At 42.9% G+C, this 15,938-nt stretch overlaps 1 protein-coding gene across 1 annotated transcript in view; it reads left to right on the top strand.

The window, feature by feature from the left end:
• The window catches only part of LOC139367462 (glutamate receptor, ionotropic, delta 1b), a 382,576-nt gene that overhangs the window by 309,133 nt on the left and 57,505 nt on the right, over positions 1–15,938 (top strand). The window contains exons 6-8 of the mRNA XM_071105674.1: positions 5,914–6,087; positions 13,208–13,369; positions 14,180–14,299. Coding sequence (XP_070961775.1) covers positions 5,914–6,087; positions 13,208–13,369; positions 14,180–14,299 — 456 coding nt within the window. The remainder of the gene's footprint in view (positions 1–5,913; positions 6,088–13,207; positions 13,370–14,179; positions 14,300–15,938) is intronic.

Genomic DNA, 15,938 nt, shown 5'->3' with positions numbered 1-15,938 from the left:
CCAGCATGGTTACCACAGCATTCTGCAGCAATACGCCATACCATCTGGTTTGCGCCTAGTGGGACTATCATTTGTATTTCAACAGTACAATGACCCAACACACCAGGCTGTGTAAGGGCTATTTGACCAAGAAGTGAAGTGATGGAGTGCTGCATCAGATGACATGGCCTCCACAATCATCCAACCTCAACCCAATTGAGATGGTTTGGGATGAGTTGGACTGCAGAGTGAAGGAAAAGCAGCCAACAAGTGCTCAGCATATGAGGGAATTCCTTCAAGACTTATGGAAAAGCATTCCAAGTGAAGCTGGTTGAGAGAATGCCAAGAGTGTGCAATGCTGTCATCAACACAAAGGGTGACTACTTTGAAGAATTTCAAATATAAAATATATTTTTTGTTTAACAATTTTTTGGTTACTCCATGATTCCATGTGTTATTTCATAGTTTTGATGTTTTCACTATTATTCTACAATGGTGAAAGTAGTAAAAAATAAAGAACAACCATGGAATGAGTAGGTATGTCCAAACTTTTGACTGGTACTGTATATATATATATATATATATATATATATATATATATATATATATATATATTATTATCATTATTTTTTTTTACCTTCAGATCTTTTTTGTTGTTGTTTAATTACATTTCGTATCAGTCAAACAGAATAAGAAAAATGATTCTAAATATACATTTCAAAGTCTTATGATATTGATTTTCTTTGAAGAGAGATTACTGTAGATCAGAAGTTTTTCCAGAGTTGTGTAGAAACACGTACTGTGAGTAGCGTGCACTGTTCATTTATCTTCAATAACTATGTTTCTTTTGAGGCTGCTTTTTCAAAACTATTTATAGTTTTTCTGTCAGAACCAGAAAATATGTTTACTTCATAATGTATTGCATGTTATGGTTCTAGTACAACCATACTGCACTCTCACCTACAGTATGTAGCTAGCTTTTCCTAGCTGGTACACTCTAACCTTGGTGTTGTTTTATCAGACAGATCCTCCTGAACACTACTGTAGCTTCACCTTAATTATTAATCTGATACAGAGAGTTTAGAGGCCCAGGCCAAGATCAACACTACTCTGTCTACATAAACATGAGTCTTTATGGAAGACCGGGCCAGGGGTTAAACAGTTGTGTGCTCCATCAAAACATCCTTCTGTTATAAGTCCATAGTCTATCTCCCATCATCCATCTCCTGGGCCACACTCCTGTCTGGAGCTTGAGATTCTAGAGTAGGTCGGCTCCAATCTTCGGGACTGTTGGATGACCAGATGGTCTGTCCTGGGCGTCGGCAGGATAGAGGCCCAGCCTGTACAGCACCTGAAGATGTTGGACACATCAGAGTGTGAAATCAGGAGGGGCATGTGAGGCCAGGAGAAGAGAATGCTAACACTAACCCCCAGCCCGCCCAGATCTGCACTGATGTGGGAAAGAAACAATTCAATTTAATGGGAAAAAGATGTTCACAGTTGACACATCCAGTAGGATGCTCTGTACTGCGCTGCTGTACGTAAACTTTTCTTTGGGGGATAGACGGAGGCAAAGTCATTGTTATCCATCGAGTGACTGGTTGATCCTTATTGGGGTCATCACTTCGAGCCCCTAGCAAAACACAAAACAATGGCGGACAATTTCTCTCCCCTCGGACAGAGATATTAGAGAAAGTAAGAGATAGGAATCCCAATAGGTAATGAACGGAGGGAACATCACCCAGTAGACTGTCAACCAAATGTGTTCAAGTTGTCATGCTGCATCATGCGGTTGGTAAGCTAATCATCACACTTCTCCAAGTCAGGGTATGTGCCGTGTTCACGTGCTAGGATTAACAAACTCCCACATTTTTGACTAGCTAACTGGTTGAAAGCGGCACGTGTATAATTACAACCAGTTAGCGAGTCGGACATTTTTGAGTTTCCTAGTTCCAACTAGCACGTGAACGCGGCATTAGTCAAGAAACGTTCCTATTTTCTTTTAACGTACAATATAGAGTATATACAAAAATATGGATATTTTAGCCACACCCGTTGCTGACTAGTGTATAAATTTAAGCACACATACATGCATTCTCAATTGACAAAAATTGGTAGGAGAATGCCCTTACTGAAGAGCTCAGTGACTTTCAACATGGACATTGGCCATATTTATACAACAATATGGCTATTTCAGCCACACCCAATGCTGACTAGTGTATTAAATCGAGCACACATACATGCATTCTCCATAGACAAAAATAGGCAGTAGAATGCCTTTATTGAAGAGCTCAGTGACTTTCAGCATGGCACCGTCGTAGGATGCCAACTTTCCAACAATTTCTGCCCTGCTAGAACTGCCCCCATCAACTGTAAGTGCTCAGCCGCGAAGCGGTAGACCACACAAGTTCACAGAACAGAACCGCCAAGTGCTGAAGCGTCTAGCATGTAAAAAAAGTATGTTTTTGGTTGCAACACTCACTACCGAGCATTTCACTACACCCGCAATAATATCTGCTAAACACATGTGACCAATAACATTTGATTTGATTTGAGTTCCAAACGGCCTCTGGAAGCAACATCAGCACAATAATTGTTAGTCGGGAGCTTAATGAAATGGGCTTCCATGGCCGAGCAGCCGCACACAAGCCTAAGATCACCATGCACAATGCCAAGACTCTGAAGTGGTGTAAAGCTTGCCGACATTGGCCTCTGGAACAGTGGAAACACGTTCCCTGGAGTGATGAACCACTCTTCACCTTTTGGAGAAATCTGGGTTTGACGGATGCCAAGAGAACCTTACTTGCCCCCAATGCATAGTGCCAACTGTAAAGTTTGGTGGATGAGGAATAATGGTCTGGGGTTGTTTTTATTGGTTCGGTCTAGGCCCCTTAGTTTGATTGAATGGAAATCTTAAAGCCAAGGCATACAATGACATTCTAGACTAGTCAGTGCATCCAACTTTGTGGCAACATTTTGGGGAAAGCCCTTTCCTGTTTCAGCATGAAAATTCCCCCATGCACAAAGCGAGGTCCACACAGAAGTTGTTTGTTGAGACCGGTGTGGAAGAACTTTACTGGCCTGCACAGAGCCCGGACCTTAACCGAAATCGAAAACCTTTGGGAATTGGAACGCCGACTGCGAGCCAGGCCTAATCGCCAAATATCAGTGCCCGACCTCACTAATGGTCTTGTGGCTGAATTGAAGCAAGTCCCCTCAGCAATGTTCCAACATCTAGTGGAAAGCCTTCCCATGATTTTGGAATGAGATGTTCAACGAGCTGGTGTCCACAAACCTTTGGTCATGTAGTGTATGTAACGCCACTATTCCAAAGCTATACGATATTACATAGAACAAGTTAATTATCTCACATCTCTTGTGAGAGATGTTGTACTTCCTGTAACGAAATTTTGTAACGAAATTCATACTAATTTTGTGTTTTTCAGCTAACTTCCAATGAACTCCCATTCATCCTTGAAGGAAAGCTCTCCTTGTCCCAGAATCGCCCAGAAAGCACCATGCGGCTCATTGATGATGCATGGGCAAAATTCACAATGGGCGTTCATTTCCAATGGAGTGTCCTATCTCCTCAAATGTATCTCTCCCTCGGATCTAAAACTTGCCTTTGTCTGTGGTAACTAGTGACAACCCTAAAACCAGTACTAACCCCCACCTTCCATGACAGTTACTTTCAAATTAAAATACATCTAATTGTATCGTACCCCAATAATATTGTTGAATAACATTGTTGCCGAGAAGGGCTTGTTAGCTAGCCACAGAGTTTGAATCATCTTAGCCGTTTTCTATAAAAGCTCAGCTAGCAATGCTAGCTTGCTAACATTAGCTAAACTGCGCCTGGACTCGGGACCTAATAGGCATATACAGTACTAGACATGTCACATAGGTTTCAGGAGCCAGATATTATTCAACCATGGGCAACAAGATCTGGCTACTAGTTTGTTTTCACCAAAATATGTTAAACTCATAGCTAGTTTCTCCAGTGACCACTGCGTTTAGAAGGATATCAACTGACTGAAAAGTAGCTAGCTAGCATGCTGGCTCACATTGGCCAAGCAGTAACCAATTGCTACCTATCACAGTTAGCTAATCGTGGATGCCAAACGACTCCGCTAGCTAGACTCAGGAGCCCACTGGTTAGATTATGATAACACCATGGACAACAATAACTGGTGACTAATTCGTTTTCAGACAAATATGTTCAACTCATATTTACTGTAGTTTATCCACTGACCACTGCTTTTAGGAGGCTAGCTAAATTACTGAAATGTAGCTAGCTAGAACACTAAAGGCAGTAGCCACTACTAGCCAACTAATTGTGGATTTGATACATTTGGGCAAACTTGCTCATATTAAGCAACAGGCAGTTTGTGGAAAGGAAAAATCTGTGTGATGTCACACACCCAAAAAGGCTTAACCAATCACCCGATGTAGCTCATTAATGTATTAATGACTTTGCCTCTGGTTATCCTATGAAAGCAAATGTTGCATACGGTACATCATATACCCTATTACCTATGACAGGGTGAAAACTACAACCAAAAAATAATATGTCTCCAGATTTAACAAAACATCTGTGTGTAAAACTTTGGCATCTTTATATATATGGACAAAATACCAACGTGATGATGAGCAAAACATTACCCACACTGCTTCAATTTATTATTTTTATCAGAGCATCTGCCATTGAATAATTTGTCAGCTCAGAGTTTTGTGATGAGATATTATTTTTTAATGCTTTGACCAGCATTTATTTCCTCCATATCACGTTATAGTTGTGGGGTAAATTAACCATGCATCACTGCCAAATGGTCAGTACCAGATGTGTCTGTTATTATTATCATGTCATGCGAGAATCCTCTCTCTGATTGACGTGGAAGTGATACAGAACCGTAGGCTTCCCTGCTGCTTCAGACAAAAATGGGGTGGTATCCCGGGATACAGATTAAGCCCCAAAAATACTTTTCAATTGAGATTCACCATTAAGTTTGCTTTTTAGGCTTAATCTGTATCCAGGAAACCACCGTTGAGGTGTGCCTGACAGTGTCAGGAATCAGGAGTATGGACATGCTATGCCAGGCAAAGTGCAGACTGGAATTGTGCAAGCCCGCCTGGGTTCATTTCCCAGTCCCACAGGGCTGAGGGAAGCCCAAGCCAGCAGAAAATACGATAAAAACAAACAAAGTCTGAGAAGACAAGCCAACAGCTGTGGTGGTGGGGTGAGCAGGGAGCCGGGGGCCAGGGGCTTGCAGTGGCTGACTAGCACATATCCAGGGGGTGGATGCGGCAGGTGAGGTGATGGGGCCTTGGACCGGGTGGGTCTCCCAGAAAGGAGCTCAGAGTTTGCCTGCAGGCTGAGTGAGCACTGTGATGTAAACAGCAAGCAGACCCAAGGAAATAGGAGGTGAAGGAAGAAGCTCTTCCACCACGCAGCAAAGCATCCATATTCATACTCATCGGAGAGATTTCTTAATATGGTCACCGTACACAGGGACTCTGTCCACCTTGTCATAGTTGGTAGTCTGTAGTAACAGGCAGGACAGTTTTTGTTTCACCTTTTTGTATGCTGTAACATGTCTCCCCTTCTCTACCCTCCTTTCCTCGTGTCTCTCCTTCTCCCCTTCTCTCCCCCTCTCCCCTCCTTTCCTCTTGTCTCTCCTTCTCCCCTACTCTTCCCCTCTCCTCCTCTCCACTTCTCTACCCCTCTCCTCCTCTCCCCTTATCTACCCCTCTCCCCTTCTCTTCCGCTCTCCTCCTCTCCTCCTCTCTTCCCCTCTCCTCTTCTCTACCCTTTCCTCTTCTCACCCCTTCTCCCCCTCTCTCCCTTCTTCTCCCCTTCTCTCCCCCTCTCTCCCCCTCTCACCTCCTCTTCCCTTCTCTCCCCTCCTCTTCCCTTCTTTCCCCTTCTGTCTGTAGGAGATCAGTGACACTGAGATCATGGAGCTGGCCCACAGTGCATTGGGGCGGATGACAGTGATTCGTCAGATCTTCCCGCTGTGGAGGGACAGCAGCGTGCGCTGCATGAGGAACAACCACCGCATCTCCTCCTTACTCTGTGACCCCCAGGAAGGATACTTACAGTCACTTGAGGTCAGTTCAACAGGGGGCCTTCACATCAAGGCCAGTGGTCTTATATCCCTAGGGTCAAGCATCTTTCCTGGCCCTGTAACCTGACCAGGGGCCCGAGTCCAGAGTTATTCCTGTCAGGAGATTTGGTCAGGAAAAATTGTCAGTCCCCACATATCATATTCAGAGCCAAATTACATTAGCTCTTTACTAATATCTTCAAGGTTGATCATAACAAATACATAAGAAACAACAATTATGTATTTCGAAGAAATGTTAGCGCTGTAGCCATGTCTACTTTTGCTGTTATCTGATGCTGCCTCTGGGGGTTAGGTCAGTGACTCCTATCACATGTCACGTCAGGGACAGCCCCAGAATGTCTGTTTACAGTATCACTGAGCATGTGACCTGTGGGCCTCTGAAGGTCAACAGCACCTATAGTTTATATCCCATTGAGTGATAATGGATGATGAGATGTTCCACAAGGCTGTGCCATTGACATGTGGCAGGATACAGTGACATTTTTTGGAGGCCTGTAGGACAGATAAGGAAGAGTTGGTTGAGAGCATAGATATATAATCACTAGAAGGGACTTAGACTCATTGAATGGGGATTCCAATTCTAGAGATTATCTTTCTATGGTTGAGAGGACCAGGATGCTAGAGAGAAGTTAGACCTGTGATTCCTATTGACTCATTAGTTGTTTTGCTTTCAGTCCCCTGAGTCTCCTAACACTATTTCAGACTGAACTTACCATTCATTTTAGTTATTTCGGTTTACTCATCCAAGCAACCTACACCTTATTGCTAAGAATCCAACAAATAATAATCTGAGATTCTCGTAAACTTGGAGTAAACACTGTTAAATCACTGCCTGCAGTTTATGACAAGAATATATTTTTGAGTATGTTACCCCTTAATAGTAACAGTAGAGGAAGCAACACAAGTACTATATGATGACAAAGTTATCAAAGATACCTCTTTGATATGGCAGCTAGATAGCAGCTAGACATTCTCAGTCAAACCACTCAACGAGATCACATGGATGCTGCTCTCTGACATCCCTCCCCTCTGTTCCACCTTTATGTAACCAGAGGTGTCTCTGACTGAAAACCTCCTTGAACCCACCTGAACTCTCGCTATCGCTAACCGTTAACAGATGGCCCAAATCCTCCAGGGGCTCTTATCTCAATAATTAATGCAAAAGAGGGTTAAACACTCTTTGATGTTAAATCACCCTCATGACAAGAAAAATGCTGGTTCATGGTGCCGGTGAAACCCCATCAGCAGTCTGTCGCTGAATTTGCACTTTTATCACTACTGTATCTCGTTCTCATACCCTGGAAAGCTGTAAATTATCCATGTATTAACAAATTAGCCATATGCATTTCTTCACTCTGTCGGTATACTGGCACACAGCAAATCACCTCCATAATATATTGATTCACTCCACTTCTATGGGTGGGATGAGCGTGACTGAGATTTCTAACGGTGTCACTTGTTGTTAATCTCTGGTTGAACATGTTGTGATAGTGAAGTAATAAGAAGGTTATCATCAAAACACAGAAACAGGAAAGGACACAACTAACAACAAGGCAGAGGAGAGGACAGAAGTGATAAGGGAGTAAACATGCAAAGTTGTTGTTGTTGAATGCTCATCCAGAAGTGGCACTCCTAGTGGCCCGCGACTTTAATGCAGGGAAACGTGAATCCGTTTTACCTCATTTCGACCAGCATGTCAAAGGAACCAAAGGAAAAAAAACTCTAGACCACCTTTACTCCACACACAGAGATGCGTACAAAGCTCTCCCTCGCCCTCCATTTGGCAAATCTGACCACAATTCTATCCTCCTGATTCCTGATTACAAGCAAAAACTCAACCAGGAAGCACCAGTGACTCGCTCAACATGGAAGTGGTCAGATGATGTGGATGCTAAGCAACAGGAATGTTTTGCTAGCACAGACTGGAATATGTTTTGGGATTCATCCAATGGATTTTGAGGAGTATACCACATCAGTCACCGGCTTCATCAATAAGTGCATCGACGACGTCGTCCCTACAGAGACCGTACGTACATATCCCAACCAGAAGCCATGTAGTACAGGCAACATCTGCACTGAGATAAAGGGCTGCCGCTTTTAGGGAGCTGGACACTAATCTGGCCGATTAAAAGAAATCCTGCAATGCCCTCTGAAGAATATTCAAACAGGCAAAGCATCAATACAGGACTGAGACTGAATCCTACTACACCGGCTCTGACGCTCGTCGGATGTGGCAGGGCTTGCTAACTGTTATGAACTACAAATGGAAACCTAGTAGCAAGCTGCCCAGTGACTTAAGCCTACCAGATGAGCTAAATGCTTCTATGCTAGCTTCGAGGCAAGCAACACTGAACAATGCATGAGCACACAAGCTGTTATGGATGACTGGTGATTACGCTCTCAGTAGACGATGTGAATAAGACCTTTAAACAGCTCAACCTTCACAAGACTGCAGGGCCCGACAGATTATCTTACTCAGAGCATGCGCTGACCAACTGTGTCTACTCTGATATTTTTAACCTCTCCTGAGTCTGTAATACCCACGTTTCAAGTAGACCACCATAGTCCCTGTGCCCAAGAACGCCAAGGTAACGACCTAAATGACTACCACCCATAGCACTCACGTCTGTAGCCATGAAGTGCTTAGAAAGGCTCGTCATGACTCACACCAACACCATCATCCCAGAAACTCTAGACCCACTCCAATTCGCACACCGCCCCAACAGATCCACAGATGATGCAATCTATATTGCACTCCATACTGCCCTTTTCCACCTGGACAAACAAAAGGAATCCCCTATGTGAGAATGCTGTTCATTGACTATAGCTCAGCTTTCAACACCATAGTGCCCTCACAGCTCATCACTGAGTTAAAACACTGGGACTAAACACCTCCCCCTGCAAATTGATCCTGAACTTCCTGATGGGATGCCAGCAGGTGGTGAGGGTAGGCAACAACACATCTGCCACGCTGATCCTCATCACAGGGGCCCCTCAGGAGTGCGTGGTTAGTCCCCTCCTGTACTCCCTGTTCACCCATGACTGCATGATCACACATAAATACAACTCCATCAGTAAGTTTGTCAACGGTGGTAAGCATGATCACAGACAATGATGAGACAGCCTATAAGGAGGAGGTCAGAAACCTGGCATTGTGGTGCCACGACAACAACCTCTCCCTCAACGTGATAAAGACAAAGGAGATGATCGTGGACTACAGGAAAAGGAGGGTCAAGCACGCCCCCATTCACATCAACGGGGCTGTAATGGAGCGGGTCAAGATCTTCAAGTTCCTTGGTATCTACATCACTAACAAACTATCATGGTCCAAACACACCAAGACAGTCGTGAAGGGAGCACGACAAAGCCTATTCCCCCTCAGGAGACTGAAAAGATTTGGCATGGGTCCTCAGATCCTCAAAAAGTTATACAGCTGCAAGAGCATTCTGTCTGGTTGCATCATTGCTTGGCCTCGCAACTGCTCGGCATCTGACCGCAAGGCGCTACAGAGGGTAGTAAATCCGGCCCAGTACATCACTGTTGCCAAGCTTCCTGCCATCCAGGACCTCAATACCAGGCGGTATCAGAGGATGGTCCTAAAAATTGGGCCTTCAGCCACCCTGGTCATAGACTGTTCCCTCTACTACCGCACGGCAAGCAGTACCAGAGCGCCAAGTCTAAGTCCAAAAGGCTCCTTATACCTTATACCCCCAAGCCATAAGACTGCTAAACAGTTAATCAAATGGTTATCCGCACTACTTGCATTCACCCCCTTTTTTAAGTTGCTGTTTCTCGCTGTTTATTATCTATGTATAGTCACTTTACCCCTACCTACATGTACATATTATACCTGAATTACCTTGACGAATTCCCTGCACATTGACTCGGTACCGGTACCCCCTGGATGTATATAGCGTATTTATTGTTATTTTATTTCTTTACTTTTTTTCACTTTAGCTTACTTCATTTTATTATTTTATTATATATAGTGTCAGTCAAAAGTTTGGACACACCTACTCTTTCAAGGGTTGTTCTTTATTTGTATTATTTTCTACAAGAATAGTAAAGACATCAACACTATGAAATACCACATACAGAATCATGTCGTAACCAAAAAAGTGTTTATCAAATCCAAATGTATTTTGTATTTGAGAATCTTCAAAGTAGCCACCCTTTACCTTGACGACAGCTTTGCACACTCTTGGCATTCTCTCAACCAGCTTCTTGAGGTAGTCACTTGGAATGCATTTCAATTAACTGGTGTGACTTGTTTAAAGTTAATTTGTGGAATTTATTTCCTTCTTAATGCATTTCAGCCAATCAGTTGTATTGTGACAAGGTAGGGATGGTATACAGAAGACAGCCCTATTTGGTAAAAGACCAAGTCCGTATTATGGCATGAACAGCTCAATAAGCAAAGAGAAATGACAGTCCATCATTACTTTAAGATATGAAGGTCAGTCAATTCGGAAAATGTCTTTCTTCAAGTGCAGTCGCAAAAACCATAAAGCGCTATGATGAAACTCGCTCTCATGAGGACCGCCACAGGAAAGGAAGACCCAAAGTTACCTCTGCTGCAGAGGATAAGTTCATTAGAGTTACCATCCTCAGAAATTGCAGCATAAAATACATGCTTCATAGAGTTCAAGTAACAGACACATATCAGCATCAACTGTTCAGAGGAGACTGCGTGAATCAGGCCTCGATTTTCTACAAATAAACCACTACTAAAGGGCACCATTAAGAAGAGGAGACTAGCTTGGGCCAAGAAACACAAGCAATGAACATTAGACTGGTCGAAATCTGTCCTTTGGTCTGTTGAGTCCAAATTGGAGATTTTTGGTTCCAACCACCATGTCTTTGTGAGACACAGAGTAGGTGACCGGATGATCTCTGCATGTGTGGTTCCCACCGTGAAGCATGGAGGAGGAAGTGTGATGGTGTGGGGGTGCTTTGCTGGTAACATTGTCAATAATTTTTTTTAGAATTCAAGGCAAACTTAATGAGAATTGCTAACACATCATTCTGCAGCTACACACGATCCCATCTGGTTTGCGCTTAGCAGGAGAATCATTTGTTTTTCAACAGGACAATGGCCCATCACACGTCCAGGCTGTGTAAGGGCTATTTGACCAAGAAGGAGAGTGATGGAGTGCTGCATCAGATGACCTGGCCTCCACAATCACCTGACCTCAACCTATTTGAGATGGTTTGGGATGAGTCGGACCACAGGGTGAAGAAAAAGCAGCCAACAAGTGCTCAGCATATGTGGGAACTCCTTCAAGACTGTTGGAAAAGAGTGTGAAAGCTGCCATCAAGGCAACTGGTGGCTAACGGGTGGAAACAAAAATACTAAATATATTCTAAGTTGTTTAACATTTCTTTGGTTATTACATGATTTCACATGTGTTATTTCATAGTTTTGATGTCTTCACTATTATTTTACAATGTAGAAAATTGCAAAAAAATTAAGAAAAACCGTTGAATGAGTAACTTTTGACTGGTACTGAATATATTTATTTTTTCTTGTTTACTTAAAAATAACTGCATTGTTGGATAAACACTTGTCAGTAAGCATTTCATGGCAAGGTCTACACTTGTTGTATTTGGCGCATGTGACAAATAGCATTTTATTTTATTTGTTGCTTTTCTTGCCGTCTCTACGTTTCACTGATGGAGAGATTTAGGTCGTGGGGGTTGGGAGTGATGGGGACTTTGTAGCCAGTGTCGCTCTCCCAGTTCATCAGCTACACACTACCCAAGGCAGATGTTCTATCAACGGCCCAGCCTTAGCCCTGCCTAGACTTAGTTAGCCCAGCTCAGCCTTAGTCTCGTAAACCTGACCCTAGGCAAACGCAGTTTCAATGATGGACTCTTTTGTCATAGGGGAACTAAGTCAGTGTCTACGCCATTACTTTATGTACCCTTCAAAATACAGAAATCATCCCTGTATGAAGCATTTTGCATGAAGCTGCATTTTGCATCATATGAACCACTGCTAAGGATTTGCCTGCAAACTTTGGTTTGCCTCGTAATTTGTTGGGAGTTTTTCGTTATCGATGAAGGCAGTGACGTAGTTCCTCTATGCCTAAAGAGTCCATCATTCAAACCAGACACTCTTTTACCTAGGGTCGGGTTTTCCAGACTACCCAGTCTTAGTCCAGCCTCAGTTAGCCCTGCCTGAACTCAGTTAGCCAAGCCCATAGCTGTTCTTGAGGCTTCTTATCTGGCCACAAACTAGTGCAGACTGCTTTACTGTGTGAATTACAAGCCTCTAGTAGGCCTGCACATTACGGGCCTGGTCCTGATTGTGGGTTCACACTCTAAAATGACAAAAGGAATAATAATTACAACAGATATGTGTGTTATCACAAGCATGTCATGATGAGGGGTGGATGTATGAGGTAGCCTATACCATTATAATGCAGATGCAGCTCGGTATTGCTTGATGTTGTTATTCTAACATGCTGGAGAATGGAGATGGCATGAATTGTCAGTGCAGGTTATGATATTATCGCAGCCCAGTGTGATGTCCTGCGTCCTTCATAGCTGAAACAGTTGGACTGCTCCGCTGTTTATTTGTCACTGTGCATTTCGTTTCTGCTCCATGGCTCTGGTTCGACTCTGGTACTGCACTCACATCTGCTCAAGGGGGCTGTCATGCTGTGTGTCACTTTGATAGGAGAGTGTGGTAGACGGGGGTGTGTGTGTGAGTGTACATGCATGTGTATTTTGCAGTAGTTTTCCATGTCGTCATGACACACAAACAGACAAATACCCATTGGAAATCATGGTCCTATCAAACACATCAACCATTATGGTGCAGCTTAAATTTTACTGTTGTGCATCAACAATGATCTAATCATGTTTAACTGGTTTCTGTGGTCTCCAATCACTGTAGTCTGTGTTTCCAACACAGACCTTAGAAATGTATTGTTTGATAGAACATTTCACGATACTGTATGTAATCAATTTCTAGAATGGACGTTTTCTTGACCAAGATGGACGATTGTTAGGCACGTTACTAGGATGCTAATGCCCATTCTAGGGTCCAATGTCTAATTATATGGTGTTTTCTCCCTCCTCCTTCCTCTGTATTCCAGGTGTCCAACTTGTACCTGTATGATAGTGTGCTGGCACTGGCTAACGCCTTCCAGAGGAAGTTGGTGGACAGGAAGTGGCACAGCATGGCCAGTCTGAACTGCATCAAGAAGTCCACCAAGCCTTGGAATGGAGGCTGGTCCATGCTGGAGAACATCCAGATGGTAAACTTTAGTTCAGAACGTGAATATGAACCTTTTTCTAACCTTATACTCTATGAATTGTTTTCCTGATTTTCCTAGTCATTGCAGTGAAACAGAGATATATTTTATTTATTGTGATTGTGATTGATTGACATTCAGCATGCTGAATACTTGAAAGGTTTTTTAAGGAACATAGGTTGTGAATCCAATGTTTTTCTAAAGCAGAAGGGCACAAGGCCTTGAATAAAGTCAGAAGCAGAAAGAGTAAAAGAAACAGTCCTTGAATCTAATTCACTCTACTTGCGTTACAACTGGAGATGCTCAGCTGTGGGAGATGAAGATGGTTGCCATTCTATTGCCATTCTCCAGACGCAATATCTTCAGCACTAAAAGGACTTGATCTCCTCTGCAGTGGCGTTTATGGGTTTTGGGGTCCATTTTCCCAATGATGTCTTTAGAGCAGTATTGGCAGGTGTGTGTGTGTGTGTGTGTGTGTGTGTGTGTGTGTGTGTGCACTTCAATTTCATGCTCATTTAACGTTCTATGAGCCACAGAGAGCTGTGGTTAGAGTCTAATCTATCCCTGGGGGGACATGGGATAGATATCTTTGTCTCAGAGATCTCGGCCTGTCCCTATCACAGTGTCACAGGTTCAAACTGATTCAACCACAATATTAAACTGGCTTTGGGAACGCAGTTTCGTTATGGTCTTGATACTAAAGGGCTTGGAACTGGACAGGTGGTCTTGTCGTGGTTCTGTGAGATCTCACTCTTTCTATGAAATTCATCCTATATTCTCTCTCTCTCTCTTTCTATCTCCCTCCCATCACAGGGACATATCACAGGCCTTACAGGAACGATGGATTTCAAAGCGAACGGATCCAATTCTCACGTCCAGTTTGAAATACTGGGCACCAGCTTCAGTGAGACGTTTGGAAAAGACGTGAAAAGGGTGAGTATGATGATTCTGCTGCTGGTGGTCACTCCTCCTTTGTCTCAAAATGGCTGTAAGTCTGATAGATGTTTTGGAGTTTACAGTTCTGAAGCTACGACCTCTGTGGCACTACCCAGTGGTATTGCAGCACAGCAAGCCTCGACGAGATAGTCAGTAAACTTTTTCTTTAAAACAGTGGAGGTTATGGCCCAATTTCTGAGGTGTCTTGGGGTGGGTTTCTTAGCACACAGAAATCAGAGTGTGGAAACCACCCTGTGGAACATACTGCAGTCCTTGAGGCAAAGCATACACGAGAACCTGCCAGAATACTGTCAGTTATCTGTTTAAATTGTACTGAGAAATGTCATATACTCTACAATATCTAGCTAGATTATTTATTGATATATGAAAAAACAAGGTCAACCGACATTACCTGTATTCTGTAATGCTAATTGTCAAGTGCTAAGATATGTTTTTCTTAACTATTCATTTTCATGAATATGTCCCAGTGAAACACATACATACATATTCAACAGGAACATAATGGAAATAACAACCAACTAGTTAATTGGTTTAGTATGCATTTGTGTTGAAGGCATGAGACCATTAGAAGAAACCATGAATGACATGAATGACATAAACAACATGAAGGACATGAATGACATGAATGACTGTAAAGTGCTTCAGCACGACATCTTAAGACATAAAAACTCAAAATGAGTAGGCTACCCATAGAAATGAGATATGAATAACTTCTATTTCTATGAGGCTACCATACAATAACATGCTACTATACCGCTAAGCTATTACTCTATTTCAATCACAAACATTATTTCAGCTAATGTAGTGCTTTTGCCAGCCTATCATTTCCTGCTCCCTAACATGAGTGGCCTGATCAAACACTAGTCAGTAGTGGCTGAAGGAGAACATGCCAAGCATCCTGTAATAACGACTGTAGGACAAGCAGCTACAGGGCCACTGTCAACAAAGCTCTGTATGTGGCCATGGCAACACACACTGTATGCTGTTGCGTCATATAATACTCTATATTTCCCATATTGGGCATTACCTTCCACCAGCGCCCTATTTGGTTCCTTCAGTAGATCTATTCAAAAGAAGAGCACAATTACGGGACACTGTGTACTCCTCTGTCCCATAGGGAAGAGACCAGCTCTGTTTCTCCTCACTGACTACCCAGCAAACCAAAATTGGTTTCTGTGAAAGTTCCCAGAACTATCGTTAGGTCGCGGGAAATGTTCTTATAACACAAAAACTGTCCAGTCGTGGTGATGATTATATAATTTTTGTATAAAACATTTGTCTGATGACTCAAGAATGTTCCTAGAACACATTTAATCTGTTCTTTAAAACCTCTTGTAACTACCCATCCCGGATCCGGGAGCATTGTCATCAACTGACACTAATTAGCATAATGCAACGGACATAAATATTACTAGAAAATATTAATATTCATGAAATCACAAGTGAAATGTATTGAAACACAGCTTAGCCTTTTGTTAATCACCCTGTCATCTCAGATTTTGAAAATATGCTTCACAGCCAAAGCAAGACAAGCATTTGTGTAAGTTTATCGATAGCCTAGCATAGCATTATGCCTAGCTAGCTGCAGGCAACCTGGTCACGAAAATCAGAAAAG

The sequence above is a fragment of the Oncorhynchus clarkii genome, chromosome 16, assembly GCF_045791955.1.
Source record: "Oncorhynchus clarkii lewisi isolate Uvic-CL-2024 chromosome 16, UVic_Ocla_1.0, whole genome shotgun sequence".
Classification (NCBI taxonomy): domain Eukaryota; kingdom Metazoa; phylum Chordata; class Actinopteri; order Salmoniformes; family Salmonidae; genus Oncorhynchus; species Oncorhynchus clarkii.
Note: the sequence above shows the minus strand (reverse complement) of the source record. Positions and strands in the feature narration are given on the sequence as shown.